This window comes from Amphiprion ocellaris, chromosome 20 (assembly GCF_022539595.1).
Source record: "Amphiprion ocellaris isolate individual 3 ecotype Okinawa chromosome 20, ASM2253959v1, whole genome shotgun sequence".
NCBI classification, from domain to species: Eukaryota; Metazoa; Chordata; class Actinopteri; family Pomacentridae; genus Amphiprion; species Amphiprion ocellaris.
The window spans coordinates 24429420-24455377 of NC_072785.1; the positions used below are offsets into that span (position 1 = coordinate 24429420).

The 25958-nt window shown below is 37.8% G+C and overlaps 1 protein-coding gene and 1 non-coding gene across 3 annotated transcripts; one reads left to right on the forward strand and one right to left on the reverse strand.

Moving 5' to 3' along the window:
• Positions 1–75: 75 nt before the first annotated feature.
• trnal-cag (transfer RNA leucine (anticodon CAG)) lies at positions 76–158 on the forward strand. Its single transcript has one exon. It is a non-coding gene; the product is annotated as a tRNA-Leu (tRNA).
• Positions 159–1724: 1566 nt separating this feature from the next.
• On the reverse strand, positions 1725–25343 carry gng2 (guanine nucleotide binding protein (G protein), gamma 2). Of its 2 annotated transcripts, none has more exons than XM_023285502.3 (4): positions 25169–25343; positions 12367–12432; positions 6125–6246; positions 1725–2690 (listed from the first exon to the last, which is right to left on the reverse strand). In XM_023285502.3, exons 3-4 carry the CDS (start codon positions 6209–6211, stop codon positions 2562–2564), a joined length of 216 nt encoding a protein of 71 aa, XP_023141270.1. In that variant the 5' UTR covers positions 6212–6246; positions 12367–12432; positions 25169–25343; the 3' UTR covers positions 1725–2561. The 2 variants fall into 2 exon arrangements, with proteins under 2 accessions (XP_023141270.1, XP_023141268.1); XM_023285500.3 differs by having other exon boundaries at positions 25173–25342.
• Between the last annotated feature and the right edge of the window lie 615 nt (positions 25344–25958).

Genomic DNA, 25958 nt, shown 5'->3' on the forward strand with positions numbered 1-25958 from the left:
ATAAAGAGAGTATTTTTTTTATTTTTTTTTTATTTCACATGCTACATAATACGGTCTAGTGCACTTTTACAGTATGTCAGGATGGCCGAGCGGTCTAAGGCGCTGCGTTCAGGTCGCAGTCTCCCCTGGAGGCGTGGGTTCGAATCCCACTTCTGACAATAACCTTTTCTCATCCAAGCATTATATTGTTTACATTCTACGCCACATAAATCGTCTATGCTCTGTTTTCTAACATTATGCTTATTTATTCTTATTAGAACTATTATTATTATGCATACTGCTGTTATTGTTGGCTGATAATGTGTTTATGTCAATCAACTGAAGCACCAGTCTTCATTTGGGTGATCTTATTTATCCCTCCCAGGACGCATCCATGACCGTATTCGGAAGTCTAAATGTGCAGGCTCTTACTAAACCAAACGCAGCATACATTTAAAATGACAAATAATATAAATTCAGCTAGCAAATGGTCTTCTTTTTAGAGAAAAGATTAAAAATTGAATTTCTTTTGTTAGAAATGGGCTCAATATAGCCAATTATGCACAAAAAAATTATTAAGGTGTTCAACTGGAGACAAATTCTCAACCATTTTGGTAATTCATGCCTTTGTCAGGTGTGTCTTTAAAGGCCAACTTTCAGATCTGAAAAAGCCACCTTAAAATGCAGTTTTATTCGAAAAACTCAACACCAAACATGACCAGATGGTTGGTGGATGCTGGCATGTCAGTTCAAGTCGTAACCAGACACTCAAATTCCCACAGCTCTGCCATTTGTCATCTAAAACCTCATTTGTCATTTGTCATCTAAACAGACGGCTCTGAATGTCCAAGAACATGATAATGTCTCCTAAAAATGTCTGTCAACTTCACCGAGTCCTTCAGGAAGAGCTGGATGACATCCTGTTAACCAGCATCAGATTGCAATATGAATTCAATGTGTTGCAGATGTGTCACTTGTTACTGACTTGTGATTTGTGGTCCATTATCTGACACTTAATCTGTTCATTATCATTCCAATATAGCGCATATCTGGTTGTTTTATGACATTTGTTCTATTGGAACAAGAAGTAATTTTTTCCATAGAATTTAATCAAATATTTCATGCTGCTTTCATATTATTGGTCTGGTATGCATTTAAATTGGAACATAATATTCGTAAAGTACGTATTATCCACGCAGTTGAGCTTAAATAGCTCTAGGGGGCAGCAAAAAGGCAACACTTTACCTAAATAGGATAAAACAAGCCCAGTTAGAGTTGATTATTACCTGCTAGATGACTGCTGGAACCATTTTTACAAATTTATGATGGGCGAAAAGCATTTTTCAAAATTTATTTTAACCATCTCAAAGCTTAGGACCCCCAAAATTACAAAAAAAAAAATGTATAGACTATATTTGCATGCAGGTATAATAAGATAAAGGTATGAAAGGTTGAGTAGAATAAGCAGATGTGATAATGTCCCACTGATTTGTAAAGATTAAAACTGTTTTTTAGTTTGTGAAATGCGGTTTCGACTCCAAATCTGTCACCGGGTGTTTCTTTAAATTGTAGAGATGTCTTTGTTGAGTCTGCATTGAATCATTTCTTGTTTTAATATTTCTTTTTTACTTTCAGATCGAGGCTGCCTCTGCTCCATACAATCTCCACATGAAAGGAAAGAGAGAAAGACCACCGTTTGTCCATTTCATGCAATAGTTGATGATACAAACACAAACATTCAGAACTCACAGCACAGCACAGTTTACTTGCTAGTCATTTTATACAAAGAGTAGAAAGAGGGTTTGTATCTGAAGGAGACAAACTGCATCACATTTGCCAGATAAGATGTCGATACACAGAGACTGATTTTCAGAAAGGTAAAGGTGTAAATAGAGTCACAGAGTCGAATGTTTCAAACATCCCAATAAAAAAGCTTCCACTAACCTGTTGGTGTAAAAAAAAAAAAAAAAAAGAGAGAGAGACTTCACATACAGTTATAGAAAGATATCTAGGTAAAGTCGGAATAAACACAAAATAAACAACAACTTAAAAAACATTCCAATAACCAGGTGGCGTCTAGTGGTAGGCGTAGTTTTGTCTGCTGTCCTACGATGCTCGAGCCACCAACAAACCATCTAACAGAACATCTGGAAGTCCCAAAAGAACCACAAAATATTTTTTATTTATCTATTTTTTTTTTGTTTGTTTGTACACATCACAACCTGAAGACCTGGTAAGTTGACTGGTTGTCCATCAGTTCTCTGGGTGGTTATCATCATCACACTCCACATCATCATCATCATCATCATCATCATCATCATCATCATCATCATCATCATCATCATCCCTTTAGTGTCGTCTAAAAGCCCCTTCAACATGCCGCACACCCCTCACAAAAAGCAATCACAGCCCCTTTAATGGTTACATGTTAACTCTGGTTTTTAATTGGTGCACTCTTTAGGTGCCATTCGACAGAGGGGGCAATAATCGCCGAGCCCTCCTACTAGAAGATTTCTACGTATTTTGAACGTCCACGTTCAAAGTGTCACACCGAGCAGGCTGCTGAAGGGCCATGCCGAAGTTTACAGGATGGCACAGAAGAACTTCTTCTCCCTGAACGGGTTCTCTGACGCTGGGACCGGCGACAGCAGGGGGTCCTCTTTGGCGTGAGCTTCACAGTACGACATCAAGTCCGCCGCTGCTTTAGACACCTGCAAATATGGACACATACACCCATCAGCCACAACAATATGAACACTGACAGGTGAACAACAGCGATCATCTTTTAATGCAACGTTGAGTCCTGACGTCAATGCTGATGTTTGACACGTACCACCCGCCTAAATGTTGCAGCTTTTCACTCAAAAATAGATTTTTGCTTTGATGTAACCTCCTAATTTGACATGTAATAAACTTATTTTGAGTTTTTTTGTCAAATACAACAAGATATTTAAGATGCATTGTCTTAAAACAAGTCTCTCTATCTTGCTGAAATGTCTCTTGTTAAATGAATTTATCTTAAATCAAGTGGGATGAGACATTTAGACTAAAAATAAGACAAATAGACTTGGTAAGATTTTGAGTTTTTGCAGTGTAAGCCCCCAACCCCCATGGCAACAGTAGTCCTTGATGCCAGTTGCGACCCTCAGCAGGATAATACCCCAACACACCACAAAAACTGCTCAGGAGTGGCCTAAGGGTTCTACACTCCCCAGATCCAGATCTTATTGAGCATCTGGGATCCTACAGATCCTAAGACACTCAAGTTTCAGTGTGTGAAAAAACCTGCTGAAAGTAGATCGATGGGCTTTTGTTTTTCTTTTTATAATGTGATATGAGAAAGCATTTGATATATCAAGCAGAAATTTCACAAATATCTTATATTTTATGCTATAAACTTTTAAGCAAATAAACCGATTTTGTTCCATTAAGTTCTGCAGTAAGTCTTTTCTTCTCCTGGACGACGTGAATGTTAATCAGTGTTATTAGTAACACGAGGAGGACAAACTGAGGTCAGCAAATGTAGCAAAAAAAACACTTTATTGTCTAAGTGCATTAACTAGAACATGAGCCAAAAACTGTGAGCAGTAAAAATAATTGTGTTAAACTTCATTTAAAAACAAGAAAACTGAAAGTTGCAACCACAGCTGCTGTCACATGATAATTTATCCTCTACTTATTGCATAAAATGTCTTGTTTTTCACTCTGGATCTTTCCTTTTTCAGACTTTATGCCCGTCGGCACATCTAGGAAGTGACTGACGTGTGACTGACAGAAGTCAAGGGTCAGACTGAAAACCACGTCTGTAAAAAAACCAAACATTCTGCAGCTGTCACTCCTTTAAAGCTGCTGAAATAAACAGTGGGATGACGGAGAAACTCGTATGGAGGGAAGCTACGATACAATAAGCCTTTATTAATCCCACAGTGGGGAAATTTACATTGTTACTGCAGCAAAGGGGATGAGAGTGCAACCTTTTAGAAAATATGTAATTAAAAATGAACCAAAAATATACATAAGTACTAGTTCAGATTGTCTTAATTATTCTGGATGTGGAAATAACAATATTGAATATATGATTAGTGTTGTACAGATTCTTTTATGAGTAGAAATGGGGATAGAGAAGTAATACTATTGCATGGATTTGTCCATAATTATAAAAAATAACAATATTGCACAGATTCTAGTATATGTAGAAAAACAGATATTGCACAAAGTTTTTAAATATATAAAATATTCATAATTCACACCTATAATGTGTAGTTGTGAGGTCATTTTTACTGCTTATAGTTTTTGGATCATGATTTCAATAATGCAGTTAGAGAATTAAGCTTTTTCATTTGGTGTTTTTATGTTAAGCTGACCTCAATTTTCCTGCTTTGACATAAGAAAACCTACAAAAACGTCAGATAACAAGCAAATAAAAACCTGCTCCTGTCTGCATTATGTAGTCTGTAAACTCTACTAACTTAAAACAGCAGCTGCTTGGAACTATAAGAAATATATACTAATATAATAGTTCAAAAGTTTGGGCTCACCCAGACAATTTCATGTTTTCCGTGGAAACTCACACTTTTATCCATGTGCTAACATAATTGCATAAGGGTTTTCTAATCATCAATTAGCCCTTCAACACCATTAGCTGGGTCAATATATAATTGTGGGACTTTTTGTATCATAGTTGATGTTTTTGCTGTTTTCAGGCCTAAAATCAACACGACAGCCTATAACCAAACACCACATGGCATTTTTACAGAAAGATTCTTCTAAATATTATATATACAATTGATTAAAATGGAAATTGAAAGTTATTTATAAAGATATTGTAGTAAACCTGTTGACATGTGATGAATCCACACTTGACTCACACACTACTTTATATTAAATAACTCAGAAAGTCTTGGAGTTTGGCCAGTTTTTTCTCCAGGAGGAAATGACATCATGTGGAGCAGGTCATGTGATCTGGAATTAACACACTTCCTTGAGAGATGTTTTTTTTTTGGGTAACTTAGTTGAAAGTGATTTCTCAGACACAGATACAATTTGTTATTTTCCATATAAAATTTGATATATTGGCAGAAAAGAAATATCTGTCATGATTATCTCAACTTAATAAAAAGAACAACATAAGCTAAATTTTATTATTGTTTAGCTAATTAGAATGTTATTTCGTTGACATTTTAGTGATATCCAGTAATTTTTTATTAATAAGTGGTTGTTTACATAATGAATAAAGACGTGATCATAATGAACATAAAAGCATGAGTTTTTTTTTTTATTTTTAATAAAAATGTATGCAAGATTTATCCTATGGACTTCAAAAGTCCCTCAATTATTGACCCAGCTAACAAAATGTAGCATTAGTACACAGGAGTGATGGTTGCTGGAAATGTTCCTCTGTACCTCTATGGAGATATTCCATTAAAAATTTCCAGCTAGAATAGTCATTTACCACATTGACAATGTCTAAACTGTATTTCTGATTCCTTTAAAGTTATCTTCATTTTTTAAAAAAATGATTTTCTCTCAAAAATACGGACATTTCAAACTTTTGAAAGAATTGCAGCCACATACCTTACCTTAACTCTCTGAGGAGGGTTTAAAACACATGTAATCTTTAAAAATCACCCCAATTATACCATTTATTGGTGTGTTCCATCAAGAAAATGAACCAAAACTAAGATTAAAATCAAGATATTTCATGAAAATCATTTTCTCGTTTTAAAATGTGCTGTTTTAATTGCCTAATAATCAAACCAAATTGCTATTTTATTTCAATTAAATCAATTCATTTGCTGAACAAAGCTGGAGATGTGATCAATGGTTTAACTAAACGCAAATAACATACAGTTAACAGTACAAACTAGGGGTTTAAATATATATTTATATACTGATTCATGATGTTTGCTGTCTCATTACAAGCAACAATGAATCTCAGTAGCCACTTTTTTTTTTACAGCATATTATTGTATCTTTATTATAGTAGAAGAAACACAGTTGGGCGATCTGCTTGAAACTTTTTTTTTATTATAAACAATCAACAATAAGGACATTTCTAAGTGACCCCAAACTTTGGAACTGTAGTGTATGTAAGTTAATGGACGAAACTTGGCTTAATAACATGACCCACAACCCTGCGGCTCACCTTTATCCTGTCGATGTTGGCCTCCATCTTCAGCTGCTCCACCAGCTTCCTGGCTTGTGCGATGCTGGCCGTGTTATTGCTGGCCATGAGCGCGGTGGTCGGTCAGGTCTAGTGTGCTCTGTCTGCAGAAAGACGGCCACAGACATCTTAGTTCACCCATGAGCACCATCACATACAGTACCAGGCGTTCAGAGGGGAGTAACAGATACCCTGTTTATTATCACATGCCTGCGAACACACACACACACACACACACACACACACACACACACACACACACACACCAGCGTATTATTTATGGTGTCAGTTGCTAGGCAGCCTGGCAGTAAAGGGGGGAGGAGAGTGTGGGGGCAGCGCTTTGTCCGGCACTATATTTAAAATAGATAAACGGATAAGAGACATTGCTGGTTTTGCAGATAAAAGCTCTCATTTTGCACTGATGGTGGTGTTTTTCTGGAGGAAACGTACTTATTGACACTTCTTAGTCACACATAAGAGCAAAGCGAGTGTCGCCGCCTCACGTGACGGGCGATAAATCAAGAATTTCATGTGTAGTCATGTGAAAAAAGTGTGTATTTTAACATTTGGTAACATTTGATCCAATTTGATATAATACCTACAGCAGGGGTGTCAAACATGCGGCCCACGGGCCAAAACCAGCCCTCCAGAGGGTCCAATCCGGCCCTCAAAGTGTAAAAATTACAGAGAAGACATTAACTGCCAATTGTAAATTTATAAAACTATAAATTTAAAATAATTTCTAGGCCATGACAAGTTGTTTTGATCATAAAGTAAAATATTAGATTGCTCATTGTTCTTTTGTCATTTTGTGTCTCATTTTTGTAGTATTTTGTCTTTTTTGTGTTGTTTTATTGTCTGACTTTTGTCATTTGTCTCATGATTTTGTCATTTTGTTCCTCGTTTGTGTCGTTTTGTGTTTCCATTCTGTCTCACTTGTGCCTTTTGTCTCATTTTTGTCATTTTGTGTTTTGCTGTATGCGATGTTTTGTATCGTTTTTTGTCGTTTTGCTGGGGTTTTTTGTATCGTTTGCGTTGTCTACTTTTTTGTTGTTTTGTTTTTCGCTTTTGTCATTTTTGGTCTTGTTTGTGTCATTTGTGTGATTTTTTTGTGTTATTTTTTCGTTTGTCCATTTTTTTGTCACTTTATAACTTTTTGTCAAATTTTTTCTCTTCTTTGTTTAGTTTTTTTGTGTCATTTGTCTCATTTTTGTCATTTTGTGTCTCATTTTTGTCATTTTGCGTCTGATATTTGTAAGATTTTGCTTTGTTTTTGTTGCCTTTTTTGTCTTTTTTTAATCTGACTTTTGTCATTTTGATCATAAAGTATAATACTATATCATTCAGTTCCAGATACCTGCTGACTAAATGTTTTCTTCCTTTGTAGACACTCTGTGATCTGTAAGTTGTAATGTGTAAATCATAAACTGAGGCATAATATTGCTGAAATTGAACTTATTTTTCTGAAGAAATTTCAGGTTATTCATGATGTTTTGTACAAAGATAATTCCTTAAATGTGAATATTTTCAGAATGTACTTTTTTGCACTAAAACAAAGGAACATTTTTGAGTTGTTGTTATTTACAGGTTATTATGCTGTGATTTTACTGGTCTGGCCCACTGCAGATCAAATTGGGCTGAACGTGGCCCCTGAACTAAAATGAGTTTGACACCGCTGACCTACAGGTAAAGGTGACACAAAAATTAGCTTTTCAACAAAAATATCAATAAATGTAATGTTCTTTTGGAGAAAAAAGTAACTACACCTTTGGCCTTAGAAGTTCAACTCTAGTAGAGAAAAACTTCTTGTAGGTGTTTTGTGTAGCTGTCTACCAGTATCTGAAATGATTTGCTGACAGTTTTGACTCTCTCCCTTGTAAATCTCTTATATTGTATCCATATATTCATATATTAGTGTGTCCATACTGCTAATTGTGTTTATACTGTAACATGCTGTAGATACCAGACTGTTAAAAATGCACTTTACTGCTGCATTTGCACTTCTGGTTCGATGCTGCAGTGTGTTGTCTTGGTACTTGGACTCTGTTCAGTGGCAATAAAGTTAAATCTAATCTAATCTAATCTAAAATTGGTTCAGTTGGAAGAGCAACACTGAACTCTTTAGCAGAAAAACACTCCTTGTAGGTGTTTTGCGTAATTGTCCACCAGCTTCTGACATCAACCTGCTGAAAATTCCTTCAGTTCCAAGATGTTGGAGAGTTTTTTTTACATGTACTTTCTATTTTTAATCCCCCTTCACAGCATTTTCTTTGACTTGGCCGCTCCATAACCCTCCAGTTCTTCTTTCAGAGTCATTCCTTAGTGGATTTAATCATGTGCTTAGGATCATTATCCTTCTGGAAGGTCAACCACAGGTTCAACTTTTGGACAGATGGCTTCATTTTATCTTCAAGCACTCTTTGCTGTGATGTAGAAGTCATTGTTGAATCAACCATAACACTTCCACCTCCATGCTTCACAGTTTGTTTGAGGTTCTTTTACTGAAAAGCTGTTTTTGGTCTAATATGTCTACTTACTGTTGTTTGGTTCATCTGTTCAAAAACATTATTCGCCTGTATGTTTACTGACAAACTGCAGTTTTGCTCTAATGTTGTTTTTGGACAGCAAAGGCTTTTTCCTTCCTTAATCCACGATCTCCTGTTTGTAGATACAGAACTTTGACACTAACAGCTGTAGACCTACTTGCAGATTCTCTAATGAAACGTCGGGGTTCTTGGAGATGTCTTTTAGAGGAACCTGTTGATAACATTCCTCACAATGGAGTGATTGATTTTAGGTAACTCAGAGATCTTTTTAAATACTTTGCCAGACTTCTAGGCAACCACATCCTGTTTTTCTGAACGCCTTAGGAACTCCACACACTCAGAAAACAGCAGAATTTGGACGTCAAAGGTTTAGAAAATACATGTTCTAATCATTGGCCTAATGTGGAACTCCTGATACTAATTTGCTTAAATTGAAGGTGTGATAAATGTAATTTTTTTTCCATGTGAATCCAGCTACATAATCCATCACCTTTACTTGCAGGCACTATTTCAAAGAGGATCGTGTTCAAATATGTTAACAAAAGTCAACAATTACTTCCTCTTTACATGACTGTTTTAGGATCATGCACTTTAAATTATTCAAACACATCAGGAACTTCGTGGAAAGCAAATAAAATACTGCATATCTGGAGAAACTTCAGAGCAGCTTCAGCACTTCTCGGCTTTAACTCTACAAATCTGTAAGACTGAACGTCTTTCTTACAAACATGTTCCCTCACTGGATAAGATAATGTTGGAGATCTGCATTCTTTGTCACTTATTTGTCACTTGTCCATGTAGTTTTCGTTTAGTGTCCTCAGATGCTCCCTCGTCTTCTAAAACCTCTTCGATTAAACGCGTCAAGCTCCAGAACAGCTTCATCCTCAGTATGTGATCAATCGTCCCTCCGTCATCCGGCTGTTTGCTCCGCGGTGCGACTCAGCGTGGCGTCAGCACTGATCTCAGTGAGGCTCTGGAGCTAATCATGAATATTAATGCTCCACTGTGGCACATCTGCTCATCAGGACGGTGAACTGCTGCCACAATTAAAAGCTCGGCAGAGTCACAGGTTATTTTACACAATAATCAGATCTGTTAATGCTGGACTGCTCCTAAAAGAGCTTGTAAACAGATGTACTGGATAAATTTGATAAAATGTGATAATTTTTTTTTCTTTTTCTTAGTTTTCTTTGCGAGTTTACAGATGTAGAGGTGTTTATTTTCTACTACAATGAAGCTGAATGCAATAGTTGATTTAATGTGGAATGTTTCTTCACTGCTATTATATTTTATTTTCATTTATTTGTAACTGTTTCATGTATAAAGTGGCAGAAAATAATGCAAAATTTCAGTTTCGAGCCATAAGTGCTCAATGTGATGTAAAAATGTTGCATTTAGCTGATAACATGCAAGATGCTTTTACCAGCTTTTTTTCTGCACTTTTCTCAATAAATTACCTTCAGGACTCTTGGCTATTTGTACTTTTAATGCCACTAAAGTTTAGTGTAATGCAACATAAAAGACTGCTGTTAAACCAGTTTATTAATAAACCAAACTTTTGAGGATGGTTACACTTAATAAATCAGTCTGAGGTTGATGAGATTTAACAGTAGAAGAGTTTTTGTCCATTTTACATTTAAATCAAAAGAGTTTCCACATGCAAAATGAAAGCTAACAGACTAAAGCACTATTTCTTATCTTTTATGACTTTGTGGAAAAAAGTATTAAATGAAGATCGACAGTATATAACTAATTCCCGTTTTTTTAAGAGTGAAGCATTTCCTCCTGCACCACACTCGAACATCTCTGAACAGCGTCAGTGCAAACCAAACGACATTTTGAAGAGGATTTATGTGCACGACCCGCAGCCGACTGCACAGTATTAACAGTGTAAAGTAAACACAATGTTTTATAGTCAGTGCAGCTGAAGGATCCTGGTGGTTCTCTTCCTGTGGAGGAGAATGTCGCCTTGTAGGGGTATAATGTGTCGAAAAACAAAATCTAAAGTGGTGTTATTAGTGTTTTAAAGTAAAGAAACTAATGTGTTGGATTTTTAAAACTTGATGCGTGATGTTAAACTAATTATTTAGTTGGTTTTTGGTTTCGAAAATCGGACATCGTAAAGAAACACAAATTTTTAGAAGTAAATTTCTATTATTCTGAGTGGAAAATGTGAAGAATTATGAAGAAATATCTCAGGATTGTATAAAAACTTCACTTCAGTTCCTCTCCAAAATAAAAATAGGGCAGAGACGCACTACAAAGTCATGACTGATGAGAAGAAATTAGTTTTCGGTGCCTTTTGTATCAAGGCCTTAATATTGTTTCAACACTCAGGGGAGATGACAAAACAGGCCAACCTATCATCAGACTATTGATAGGGATACATGTCACCCTTTAAGGTTTCTGGGATGCATGTAAAAAAGTAGGTCTTATGTTTTTTAAAAATAAAATACTGTGGTACAATAGCCTAGTTTAGAGGGAAAGGTGATGTCTTTGATAAAAACCTAGAGGCAAATAGAAAACTATGAAGATAAGACTCACTTTTTGTTCATTTAACCAGCATTAGGCGATATTAAACTGAAGCATTTTGTTGTAATATTCATGATTCTCATTTTCTGTATTGTACTGAAAATAGTCAGAGCCAGTTCTTACTTAACATGGCTTCTCTCTTTGCACCAGACTATTCGCCTGATGAAGATCTAGCACCGATATTTCACACAAATAAATAGATTTTTGCAATTTGAGAGTGTGTGAGAGTATGATCAAAACTTTTTGTCCTTCTCCTACGTACCTACCTCATGAAATAGCTGTGCGAAGACTTCCTTTAGTTTAAGTCACAGCAGAAAAGTAACTACACCTTTGGCATCAGATGCTAACACTGAACTCTAGCAGAAAAACGCTTCTTGTTGGTGTTTTGTGCAAAATTCCTTAAGTTACAAGATGTTTCAGGATTTTCTTGCTCATACTATCTGTTTCTAATCACCCACCTACCAAACCTACCAATTTAGTAAAAAATTACTACTTTGGAAATCTCAGTTTAGCGTATCAGGATGCTAATGGACAAACCAGAGAGCCACGTTGCTTGCATGGCTTAAAAAAAGCAAAAACTGAGGTAATAACTTGAATTTCCATGCAAAAAAAAACACACAAAAAGGCAACCAGCAATTTAGCAGAGCTGTCACTGAGTCCACAAAGTCGCTTTCCTGCTTATTATTGTTGGACTGTGCGAAAATGCCACCCTGACATTTTCTTATCTACAGAAGGAGGGAGGGCTGAGGAGATGATGGTGACATGAAGCAGATGCCCCTGCTGGAACAGGCTGCTACCTTAAAGGCAACTAAAAGGCTTTAAAATGAACAATAAACAGAGTCTCCTTTTAGAAGTCTTTCAGGAGAGAATTTTATTGCTGCTCAGCTGCGTCATAAATCCTCTGTTTCGTTTCTTATCTGTCAGCTGCTCAAAATACCGACTTGCTGCACGTGACGCTGATAACTGTGACATCCCAGCTGATAAATAATGCATTCAGACGGACAGAGGCCTTAACTGTGTCAGCTGTCAACAACTTTATGGGAGCTGTCACGGCTAGTTCGAAATCTCTTTGCAGCTGCAGAGCCTTCACTCACCACTCGTGTTGTAATATTGAGAAAGGAGCCACTATCTCCCGCTTGGACTTACCTTTTCTACGTTCTCCTCCGCGCTCTGCCCGCAGTTCAGTCAGCAGTTTGCGTCCCGCCACACTCTCTGCAAACAGGGAGGAAGAGATAAAGCAAGTGAGAATCGGAGCTCTGCGCGCTTTCATTCCTGCATTCCAGATAAATTAGGCCGAGGCGCTTGTGTGCAGCCTCTGTCCTCTGATCACTGTGTGTCAGAATGTCACAGCTCGCTCTCACAAACTCTGCTCAGAGGAAAACACCGATGCAGAAACTGCACAACACTCTGCAGAGGGGATAGATGGAGGAGTTTGGGGAATGGGATTTGAGAGTTAGGTGAGAAGACTGTTACTGTACTTATCTGCACTGTAAAAAAAAAAAAAAATAAGTGGAAAAAATTGGGAGCAAGAGTGCCAGAAAAAAACTATTGAATACTGTGACATTAACCCTTTGATGCACAAAATGGGTCAAAAGTGACCCAAATCCAATGGAAAATGGGAATCTCCTGACCCACACTGTGCATCAAAGGGCTAAAAAACTGCAATAATCGAGATAATAATAGCAAATATCTATAAAATAGTGACATTTTATTCAATTTAAATACAACAAAAACTGTAAAAAAAATAGTGATAAGAATAGTAAATATTTGTAAAATAGTGATATTTTAACCAATTTAAATACAGTAAAAAAATCTCAAGAAAAAAACTAAAAACATGCAAACTGTTAAAAGATGCAGCATTAGGATGAGTAATGTGTGTGATAGAACCAAAATTTTATAACTTTATTTGCTCAAATTGTAAGGCTGTACATTATATCTAAAAAAAAAAAAAAAAAAAAAAAAGTCACAGCCCTCTGATTCCAGCTTCTAAAAGTTGAATATTTGTGTTTTTTTAAAGGCAATAATCTGAATCTCTTTGGGGTATAAGGAAATAATAATAAGAGTAAACAGTTAGTTGCAGCTCTAATCAACGTCACATCATGGGAAGTGCGATGTGAAATAAGGCAAATTAACTTTTTTTTGCCACATGATTCTTGGCTTCCTCTTCAAGAGAAGTCTATCTGATGGAACATAATTTACTCTGATTTAATTGTTCTTGGAAACATGGAGATTTTAATTAGATTTACTCACAAGCCACAGAGTTTATTGACATCCCTGCTCCATATGTGCACGACAAAATCAATGGGGAACAGGAGAGAAACACTAATAAGGAAGAATTTGTTCGCAAAGTGAAATGTAATGTTAGTTGTATATAAGTTACAGCTATAGAAGGAATTAACGTTGAAGAAAATGACTTACTTTTTGCAGTGCTCTTTTTTTTGGCCATTTAAATCTGCATCACAAAGCTCTGTATGACGAGTGCAAAACCAGATCTGAAGCCAATCCAAAGCAAAAAATATATATTTCTTATGTCTTTGTCAGTGTTATACTATATGAGAAAGGTTGCAAACAGATTTTTAAAAATAGTTTTATGATTCAGATTCACTCCCCTGCAAAATTAGACCTCGAATGATTCATTCTGTCCAAATAGTTATTCAAGTCACCTGGTTAAAAAAATTAAAAATCATGTATTTTTCAATATATATATCACAGAAAAACTAACTACAACACTGTCAGTGGTTTCCAGGATGGAGTTAGATGCAAAAGTTGACCCTTCCCATGTCTGTACAATAAATGTAAGCTACAAACAGCAGCTAATTAGCATAGCTTAGCATTAAGACTAGGTTGTGACTGTTTCAGGAAGCCGCCACACCCACTCAATAAATAATCCAGCACACATAATCCCTCCATAAAACCATAATGTATTATTTTTACTGGGATTAAACAAACAAGATATGAAGCATTAATTAGTGAGATTTAGATGCGCTGGTGGGACACTGACTTGCACAACTCTCAGCAAAAAATGCAAATAAAGATATTTCTCCAAACTATTCCGTTAAGTTGCTCTCGTGTCGCTGTTGACCCCGACTTTGTCTCTCGTTCTACAGATTCATGCTGAATGCATCTGTGATTCTGCATCTCTGCTGCTCCTGATAAATGGGCCAATTACGCTGCATGAGCAGATCTGCAGAGGAAGGGAATTCCACCCGCCGTAAATCACTGCAGCGCACAACATTAAAGCAACGCTACAGTGAGGCATCCATTAACAAAACCTCGCCAACAGCAGTGGACGAAGCGCTGAGCCAAAGTATTCTCACAACTCTGGAACTGCTTAGAGTTTAAACAACAAAAAAAGAGAGAGAGTAGGAGACCTTATTTTAAGAGCGCAGTCGCCACTGCAGGTCCACTGGAGCCATTCGTCAACACTGTTGCACTGTGTTATGCAAACTGTGTAGAAGTTTGATCGCTGCAGTGATTCTTTAACTATTAGCTGCTTCACAAGGAAAGATTTAGTGTCATAAACTGAACACTCCACGTGGGACATTAAATTAACTCAGCAAAAACAAACAGTGTTACTTTGCAAACTTGTTTTAGCATCATTTTACTTCAACAAATATGCCAGAGTTCTTAAATGCTGCATTCAGGGTTGCAACTAAGATGTAAATTAGTAGGAAAAAACACCACAATTTAACAAAATGATGTCTTCAATTCTCGTTTTTCTCCAAATGTAAGTGTCAAACCCAAATAAAACCTATCATAAATGAAAAGAAAAGTAGCAAATCCCCACATTTGACAAGCTGGAACCAGCAAATGTTTAGCATTTTGCTACATAAAAAATATTATTATACAATATTGGTTGGCAGAGAAGTTTCTATTTCTTTGCTTGGCTCACTGTTGTGACTGCAACTAAATCATGTTTATCTGTCATATTTTTCTCATCACATAACTCGCATACACTGTAAAACAAAACAAAAAAAAAAAAAACGCTAAAAAATGGTGAGGGAAGTTACAGAAAATATTTTCAAAAAATTGTGGAATTCTATATATTTTATAAAAATTGTAAAATCTGTAAAAACAAAACAAAACAAAAAGAAACATATGATATCTAGAAAATAATTATATTTTTAGTGGATTTAAATACTGGACAAAGAGTGTAATTTTAGCACCACTGTCAATAACAATAAACAAACAAACATACAAATAAACAAACAAAAAATACCACTGGTAAAAATGCAGGTGCTTGAGGCTGACAGGTAAAAATTATTTACCATTCATCATTTATTAACCAACGTAATTTTTATTTCAATATTGGCAAATATCTGTAAAATTACTATTTGTGGCTTATTTTTAAATTTTTTTTTTGCTCATGTTTTAATTATGTTTTGTGTAATTTTGTAACCATGTTTTGTATTTGCTGCTGCCTGTCTTGACCAGGTCTCCCTTGAAAAAGAGGTTCTTAATCTCATACTCCTGGTTAAATAATGCTTAATAAAATAAATAAATAAATCATTTAAACATGGTTAAAAAAAAGTGTATGGTATCTCCCCCCACCCAAAAAAAAAATGAACTACCATTTTTAAAAATACAATATTTTTTAAATGTGGAAATTATTTACAGTTTTGGCCTGTTTTTTTATGGTTAACATGTAAATTATAATTTTTTTCTGTGATTTTATTAGTAATTTATTGTAATTTAACACAACAGTCAAATTCTGCAAAATAATATCAAATTGTCCAAAAAATTGCACGGTAAAAACGGGTTGAAGACATTTATTTTACAGTTTTTTTAACATATTAAACCTGTTTCATAGGTCTTCTGTGTCAGTCTAACCCAGTTACAATTAATCACCTTTATTGACTTTTACTGTCTCTGCTCAAAGATGGAGTCACATAACAAACAGTCCAAGTCACGTGACCTACGACTCGTGACAAGTTGTATTTGTTCTCCGAGACTCGTCTCTCATCAGACTCAAGTTTACATTTGGGAGTTTCCCAAGAAAACTGTTCAAACATCTCCGGTTGTTTGCTGCCGGCTATAAGAAAGTAAAGGTGAAAGTTTCATACACTGGATGAAATGTATGAAAGTGAATTTACTCAGTTTGTTGCTGGTTCTACCTTCAAAATGTACAGTTTGTGTGTCATGTTGAAAGCAGCATAGCAGTGGTTTTGGCAGAGTTTTAGCCCATTTATACAATTTATGCTTCTGTGTTTTCAGCCCTGCCCAAGACTTACATTCCTACACAACTGTTCTCTGCATTACAGTTTGAAGGAAACACACTTTCTGCTGCTTTGTTTACGATGTAACGCAAATATATTTCAGATCAACATATCTTTGCCATTTATTTTATTACTTTACTGTTGCTCCTTTTCACCCAACCAAATATATATTAGATGGGATTGAACTCTTTTTCATAATAACATAAAAGCTAAATCTAACAGATTTAAGTGCTTCAAGTGTTGGGCTGAGATGTGAAGGCTAATCTTTCTCATATCTGTACTGTAAATATGAAACTAAAAGCAGCAGTTAATTAGCCTAGCTTAGCATTAAGGCTAGTTTATGTGTTGGACTACAAAGCAAATATAATCCCTCCAACCTGGGGCCCCAGAAATGTTAGCAGAAGTTTCAAATAAGGATCATATTGTAATCCCAAAATGTGATAAATGTGTCATTTTTCTTCCATGGAATTTTGGTGCTGAACCCTAAAGAAATAAGATCCTACGCTATGATTTTCTCACATGGACTTTGCGGTTCCTTCAGTGGCTAAAGCTTTTACTTTCTACATTATTTAAAATATGCTTCTTTCAAAAATGAGAACACAGTTTAGCTTTGTAGCAGTTTTAAAGACATTTTGACACATTTTTCCATTGATTGCTCTACAAAAAGTGTATAGAAATCTACTTTATATTCTTGAAAGCTGCTCCAGCCTGTACTCATTTTTCATTTTCCGTTGTGATAGATTACACAGCTCAAGCAACAATCTGCTAATATGTTTTAATTTAGCACAGAAATCAAGAGCAAAACTAGTCTAATCAAGACTGCATGCATTTGAATGTTTAAATTTGAACAGATAAAAAGTGTAGCCAATACACAATTTGTACTTAAACCAGCATTAGCAGATTTTTTTGGGCCACTTGGGAGCAGCAGAGACAAACTGTAAACCCAACCTATGATCAACTTTGACATGTTCACAGTTTATTATTTCATTAGTATTTGCTTCGAGCCACGTCTTCTGCCACCTTATGTAACCACAAATTATTCCACTATACAAATAAACTACATTCTATGGTATGTCTTTTTATTTTGTTTGGTTTAGGCACCAAAACTATGTGGTTATGTTTGTGAAAATGTCAATTTTTATGAGTTAGAAGTTTGGTGATGTTTAGTCACCAAAATGACTTGGCTAGGGTTGAAAAAATGTCATGGTTTGGGTTAAAATACAACCATTTCACCACTAGTTTGAAGCTTCTAATCTATTTTACCCTCTAATGTTTGACTGATTGGCTGTAAAGAAGTGACAGTAAAGCAAAAGGCAAAATGAATGGCAGAGAAACGCCGACAAGAAACATATTTGTGTTACATCACGAACTTAATCAGAAATTACACTTCGATCCAATTTGTTTGTTTCAATATCCACTTTTACTTTAGCTCTGGTCTGGTTGACAATAAATTTCAAGCAGAATATTTGACTTTTTGGCTTTTAAATGCTCCAATATATTGACCAGGTAGTTTAGTGATGAAAAAAAAATTGTGTAAAGTTGGTAAAAACTGAACCAAAACGGTAAAGCTGTGCATCATAAAAACCAAAACAATGAGCTAAAAATGCTAAAAGAGAACTGCAGACTCGTGACAATCACAGCTCTTTCCACATACAAGGCGTCATATAATTCAGTATAACTGTTAAAATGTTGATTATAGCCATAGAGATCCTTGGATATTTTCACTTTTCACATGTTACCGTTGAAAAATAAAGACGCGGCATTAAAAGTTTGGACCGTGACATTTGAAAAGTTGATGGAAGTCATGACTGCGCTCTCACATCTTTCTGTCTACTTCCTGTTTTATTTTTCTTGGATCAGTTCACTTCGTGCAACACAAAAGGCAAGACTGTTCTTAAAAAAGAAGAAGAAAAAAAGTTGCTGAATTTGATCTCCTCTTGAACCGTTGGTGTCATCAATTTACGTTGCAAAGCAGCAGTGAGATCAGTGGAAAAGAGACGGAGAGTGTTAAAACAGAAAGAGCAAGCAAGTTTTTTTTTGTAATCTTCATGCTTTAGCACTATTGTTCTCCACATTTATGCCAGTGAAGCATCTTCAGCTGGACTGCACCGAGGTGAGAAAAGACAGAAAGGCGCGCTATGGGATGCGATTGGTGATCCATTTCTCTCCTGTGTTCAAACCTTCTGCTTCCCGTCCCTCCCTCGGTGGCAGACAGGTGTCCATAGATGAGACCTGAACCCCCCCATCGAGCTCCGTCCTGCTGCTAACACCAGCGAATCAATCTGACCCCCTCCACCATCCTTCCCCTGCCATTTGGAGCCTCTTTTGAACCCCTTCCTCCTGGTTGTCGGGGGGTCTGTGTTTGTGACGAGGTCCTCCATAGATGTGATTATAGCTGCTGGGTGTCGCTGACTTAAAGGGTGATTAAGCGCCGCAGGAAACATCCTGGCGAGGGAAATATAATTCCTGGCCTGTCAAGAGTGACGATCTCTCGCGGTACTCCCACACGTGCTAACCTCCCCCTTTTTTCTCTCTTTCTGTAGTGCACACCTCATTATCCAGACTTTTTAAAAAATTCTTTACACCATCTAAAAACAGAAACTAAGGCGACCAGGCGGGGGGTGTTCTGTCCTCTGTGATGCCCAGGGTGTGAAATTAGAGCGTGGTAATTAAAAATGTGTCCCCAGTTTAGCCATCTGGACCCTGGAGAGCCGGCGATTAACCTGCGAGGGTCTAGGGGGACGAGGACGAGGTGGGAGGTAACCTCTTATGTAGCATTGACTATATGAGAACGCACTTCCTAACTCATGGTCGCTACACCTGGAAATCCTTCATGGCCCATAAGGGTGATTCAATTGTGTTATATTGCTAATAATCTATCTGCTTTATAAAATTAGCAGTAACTATTTGAGTGAGTTAACGTTTAAAATAAGACTGATGCATGCCGAATGCAGAATTTTACAGACTGAGTTACTTCTTTTTTCACTACAAAACCCACAAAACGATTCCTGCACATTTTTTTAAAAAAGTCTTAATATTTAGAAGTCCTAACAGCAGAGGTGCATGAATGTGCAAAAAAACACTGGAGCGCACACTGAAAGTTGAGTCGCAGTGTGACTTAGTGACCGTACCATCCTCAGCGTGTCCTCGGACGAAGAGCTGCGATGTCACCGTGAAACTAGAGGCAGCAGAGGGCGGCTAAAGAAAGATTCACACAGCAGTAAACCCATAGGAGAGGATGCACGAGTCGAGAGGGGATGAATAAATAAATAAATAAAAGCTGGAAATAAAGTTTATCAGTGAGACAATGGAGGCGATGTGACGGTGAAGCCTTCTTCCAGGGGAGGCTTTTACAGCGACCGCAGCAAGGAGAAGTAACATAAACCGAACCTCCGGAGTTATTAATGAACACAATCAAGGCGATATCGACTATTGACTGTAACACGGCACGCATCCCTGCCCTTGAACAGGAGAAAGGACGCACCTCCCTCTGCACACGAAGCGACGGGACACCGAGAGACGAGCTGTCAGGTCGCAATCGACTGTGGAGATGATTCTGAGGGTGACAGCTGAGTGTCCTTCTCCATCACAGCTTCTGCTGAAACCAGATTCTCACACCAACCGGGACATTTAACATCATATTGTACAGAAATCTGGAAAAGCTCAGTCAGTGTTGAAGATGTGACGTTAAAAATGACTGATAAGACTTAAAAAAAAAAAAAAGACTAAATGTAAAGCTAAAACATAATAAAAATGGGGTTTTTTGGAATATTTTTGTCACATTTGCCCTCTCAACTGCGTTCTTTCCTGAATTAATAACTACAGCAGATGTCTGTGTACCATTGGTGTTGTTTTTGCCATTATTATTAATGCATTACTAAAAACAAAAAGAGCTAATAGTTTCTGCATCACCTACCTGATTGTTTTTTTGTTTCTGCCAGCTTTTGTTAGAGTCATATGACGTCAAAAAACTCCTGAATATTTAAATTTCTACAGCAACAATTTGAGAGAGGTCCATTAGCGTCCTTTTAGTGCAATGAACCACACTTAAAATAACTGAGGCATGTGCACAAACATCGGAAGATAATGTTATTGTCGTTTTTTTATTTAGCATTTAGCATGTTAGCTACTACGAAAGTAGTGTTTTTGTATTGTAATATCTTGGTGGATGTTTCTGGTTTTGTTTCATTTATGGATTTTAATAAATACACACATCGTATTACTGAAGTTATTGAGCATTAGAACACGTTTTTTTTGTTTTTTTTTTTTAACTTAACTTGTCGATAAATAAGAAACACATGACAAAGCCTTTAGCTGCAAATTAAGTTTCGAGCACTGAAAGTTTAATCACCACTGTGTGGGTGCAGGTTTATCAGACTTAATTGCAGAAACAGTTCATCAGTCATGGTTTTCTGGGTAAAATCAAGAACAAGGTACAACTTTCGGCATACGTAAAAAGATACTTTTATGAAACAAATGATGTAAAGCCTGCATGTGCATGGTGCAGCTCAACAAATAGTTTCTTAAGTCTGACATTCTACTGAAAAAAGCTGTTGGTAGAAACAGCTGCTATAGTGTCTAAATGACTTTGGTAGGACATTAATAAGTGGTCAGGTCAAAAACTAAAATAGTCCAATCTACCTTCAAGGAATTGGTTAATATTAAGCACAACATCCACAGATGCCATTAGAACAACTTCAGATAAGTAAACTGTCGGAAGAAAAAAACATTTTTGCAGAGATTTCACCTATGAATTACCCAGTATTGATGTAATTTTGGCATGTTGGTTGGTTTGTGTCAGACTATGCTGCTTATAGTAGTACAAAAATAGGTTTTGTTTCCGCTTGATCATCTTTGATTTGCTTGAAATTGTCATCAAAACATAGCCTCAAATTTCAATTTGCAAAAAACAGGCTGAAAGTGAGTCAATGGGGGTTTATTTTTCATTATTATCTCAGAAAGAACTTGATATATCTAGTTACAATTTCATGGATACCATTTTGAATATGCATAGTTTAGAATAAAAAAGTTTCAAGCAAATCAGAGATGGTCAAGGAGGAGGTTGTTGTTGCTGTTTCAAATATTGTAAAAGCGTCTTATAAATATTATTTTTTATTCAGCAATGGCCATCATGTGTAATTTGATTTTCCTAAAGTTACCTGACAATAAAAGCTTTACTCTCGATGCATAATCCTCTGTTAAACTGAGCCTTAACTCTCTCTCCGTCGTCGTGCCGCTGCCTCTCGGTCAGACCACCACCACCCATGATCATTCGATTAGCCGGGACATCTGTGCCACCCCCAGCATGCCCTGCCCATCCTACCGTCTTAGATTCTGCGGTGCATCTCTGTGCATTTATATGAGTGTGTGCTGGGGGTTAATCTAGGTCCCAGAAGGGGGGAGGGGAGGAGGCAGTGGCCCAGGAAATGATGCATCCCCTGGGAGTCAAAGAGGCAGCAGGGAGGAGGCTTATTGCTCCAGGGAGTGCAAATGTGGTCTATTATGTTTATTAAATCAAACGATCAAGGCCTGCCGTGTTTCTTCTTTGTTGGCTTAAAGCAGCAACCAAGTGGTTTTCTTTTCCTTCAGACGTCTATAGCAGTTAAAACCTTTGATATGCGTGTTACGTAACAGCAGTGTAGTTAGTGGGCTAGAAACAATGCACAACACTGGCTGTCACAAGAACAACTACACGGCTTCAGAAAAAAAGAAACACGTGTTTTTGTGTGACCAGGGTGGAAAATTAACACCAGCCATCGGCCAAGTGATACTGATGATTTTTGGCTGCGAGTGATAGAGCTGTTTAAAACTCCCCTGGACACTTTGGACAGAAACCAGCCATCGTGCGGAGCTTCTTTTCCAATCCGTAAATCATATTTGAAGGTGGCCGGTGTGATTGCCAAGTTTAAAAGGTGAGCTTCCTCTCCCACTTGTCACAAATGATAGTTTTGTAGACAGGAAGCTCATTTTAACTGCGAGGATTCAGCAGGATTTTTTGCTTTTGCCTTCAGCGAGGAGGCATAAACATACTTTCCTCTGGAATCAATCAGCATGCAGTGAATAACATGGCCAGACTCCCAGGCTGTTAACATTACAAACATCCAGGCTTGTTTAGATTCCACAGACAGTTTGCTGCTTCAGATGCTGACATACTTTAACTTTACCATCATCGGTGTGTATCTGCTAGTCAAAGATCTCATCCAAGTTGTCATAAACAGATAAAGATTGCTTGTCAATTCATGTCCTTGTAGTCAGCAAGTACAGAGCAAAAAAGATTGTCAAATGACATGCAAATTACTCCTGAAAACCTATGTGAACAAGACTTACTGACAAACTTAATCTGGACTTGACACATGTAAGACTTCAATAAAGTCCCTGAAGACTCAACTTGACTTTAGACTTATTTTGGAAAAGATATGAAAAACTATTTAATTGGACTTAAGATGTGGACCTGAGTCAGAGCTTCATTCCAAAGACACCTGAGACATGATTTAGACTTGACAGCTTCAAGGACTGACTCAGTGCAGACTTTACCCAACCAGAGACTTGACTCAAGACTTAAGAGCAAATGCGTTTTTCCGTCAGTGACTTGATTCGTGGCTTGCAACTTAGACTTGCTTCAAAAGACAAACACAACTCTAGTAGTCTTGAAACTTGCAGATTTGACTTTTGGTTGGACTAGCCTCGAGCTTACATGAAGCATAAAAACACAGCTGTGGTGAACTCAACACTCGAGACTTAAGTGTGGGATCAGTGACTTTTGACTTATCCGATACTTGACTCTAAAAACTTAAGTGAAAATACTTGTGTCTCGTGTTTTACCCTCAAGAACATGAGACTTGTTTTGGCAAGACTTTAAGCAATAGACTGAAATATAGTCCTGCTACACTTGAGACTTAAGACATGGTCTAAGATCAGACCAAAGTCATGAGAAGAAGGACTTAGGTGACTGTTCTGACAAAAAACATGATATGAAACTTGCTTGGTCAAAACATAAAAACTTATCTTTAACAAGACAACAGCAAGGCAAAAGACTTAAAATATAGTCCTGGTACACTTGACACTTGAGACATAGGTTCAGGTCAGATCTAAATCATAAAAATAAGGTCTTAAATTAGTTCTGACACAAAATGTGACTCGAGAGTTGGTCGTACAAGACTTTAGAATTGATGTACACAAAAAAAAGACAAAAAAGAGAAAAAGAATTTCACTTCACTCCCTAAAGACTTGAGACAAGGAAACTCTTACGTTTTGCCAATTAGGACTAGAGATGTAAGATTCAAAACTTGGCTGAGCAGGACTTAAGTTGAAACTGCTGCAACGTAGCCCAAACTGAGTCACAAACATCAGGTCTTAACTAATTCAGGACTGTCTCACAAATACTAGTGGCTTGACAGGACTTGAGACTTTCTCTACAACCCCAATGAACACCTCTGGATGCTTTTATTCTGACAGACCGCAGCATGGTTGAGTAAGCTTAAAAAACAAAAATCAACACTGTCAACTGCAAACAAATGCAGCGAGTACAAAGGTCAGAGCCCTCGGCACGACAACATCCTTCCTTCCTTCCTTCATATATATCTCTAAGAGACCAGATAAAGATAACAAGGGTTCTTGAAACTCTCCACACTTTGCCCTGTACTGGAAGGATTTTTGTCTTTTTGCTTTCTGCCAGCAACACTCAGCTCTTTCTGGAACTCTTAAGGTTTCTGGCATTTATCGTCCAGCAGTTTGTGAGCTGCTCTTTTAGCCTCAACGCATTTGAAACAATCTGTGGCCTCGGAGCGGTTCGTCTTGGAGATACAGTGCGGCCCGCCTGGTCATGAGCTCTTGCGTAATTGTGACTGTGCATGCATTCGTAATGGGTCTGGATATATAACACAACACACGATTGGGCGATTTCACGTGACGGTGCCTTCGTGTGAGAAAAAAAAACGCCACATCTGTGTTCGTTTTCTCGGTTTTCTTGTGAATGCATGCTGCTGTCAGCGACTGTATCTGTCCATGAGCAACATAAAAACACCAACCCCCCTCCTCATACTCCTCCTCCACCTTCCTCCTCCTCCTCCTCCTCCTCCTCTCCCGGCCATCTGCCTGACACAACCACTACATGGAGCTTGTGTGTGGTCGACTGCTTTCTCCTCACGGTATGGACGCTTGCGAGAGGGTTTGGCCAGAAAAACCTCACGGGAAGCTTGTGGGATTCCTCCTCTGGCTTTTCTGCTGCCTCTTGTCTTTCGCATCCCCCCCTTTTTCTCTCCCCCTATCCTCCCCATCTCCCTCATCATCCAAATATCCCCTGAAACAGATGCCCTTAATTCCTCCAGCTCCACATTACAAGATGTGGGAAGAAGAAGAAAGAGGCAGGAAGAAGAAGAAGAAAAGGGGGGAGAGGAATGGGAGTCTATTCTCTTATTCCCTGCCTCGCATATAAACATGCATGAAAGGAAATAATGGATGGCGGGATGTCAGGCAGCAGCTCACCTCCGAACAAAGGGGCTTTTTAGTGATTTTTAGAGGGAGGAGGGGATTCCATGATGTAAAAACCAGCCAGCAGCATCAATCTCACCCCTCGAGCGCTTGACAAAATGACAGCGTGGATATGAAACCCCCTCCTCCTCCTCCTCCTGTGGAACACACCCTGTTTGGATGCAATTAACCCAGATGCGACCACAACAGCAAAAATGACAAACACCACCTTTCCATGATGATTGGGGAAAAACACAACTCACCTACCTTTGTTACGGTTCCGTGTTCTCCGTGCGTGATGCCGAGCACATCCAGCCCCGTGGAGTAGTATCCACACGTTCTCCCCGATCGCTTCCCTGTCACACACACAGTCAGTAAGTCAGCGAGGCAGGCGATTACATCCACAACACTCCTCTCTCTCCCTCTATCTACTCCAGCTGAGATCCTCCCTCCTCCTCCTCCTCCTCCTCCTCCTCTTCCTCGCTGCTGCTCCGAGTCTCCACCCTTCAGCCAAACACTCAGCCTGCAAGAAACTACCCTCCTTCTCTTTCCACCCTCCCTTCCTTCCTTCGCTCTTTGTGTCTTTTCTTTTTCTTGCTATTAAGACACACTCCCTCCGTCTCCCAGAGGTCCACAGGAAAAGCCTCCACTGTCTCTCAGTAAACAAATGCATACCAGGACAGCTGACAGTCTGATCAAGCTGCATTTTCTTCTTGACATTTTTTTTTCTTTCCCGACAGGAACTTCAAAAAAAATTTCAAACAACCACAACAACATCCTGTATCGTAGCACACACACACACGACATGTGCCACGCCACAGTGGAAGCTTTTAATCTTTGGTCTGCTTGCATATTACGGTGAAGTCATCAGAGATTAAAAAAAAAAAAAAAAAAAAAGAGAGAAAGCAGGAGCCATATACCGAAGCTGGAACATAAACAATCATCGTGCTGCACGAGTTTTTTTTGCATAGAGAGAATTTTCTGCATGCACAGGATGCACTCAATTAGGCCGAGATCAGCAAGATGAAGCGTGCGATGTATGCTTGTGTGTAC

What these genes read in the sequence shown, in the direction of transcription:
- gng2 (XM_023285502.3), bottom strand. Translation starts at nt 6,211, where the DNA reads ATGGCCAGCAATAACACGGCCAGCATCGCACAAGCCAGGAAGCTGGTG. An exon ending in CCAACATCGACAGGATAAAG is followed by an intron (nt 2,691 to 6,124) that starts GTGAGCCGCAGG and finishes CCATATTTGCAG; the next exon opens with GTGTCTAAAGCAGCGGCGGA.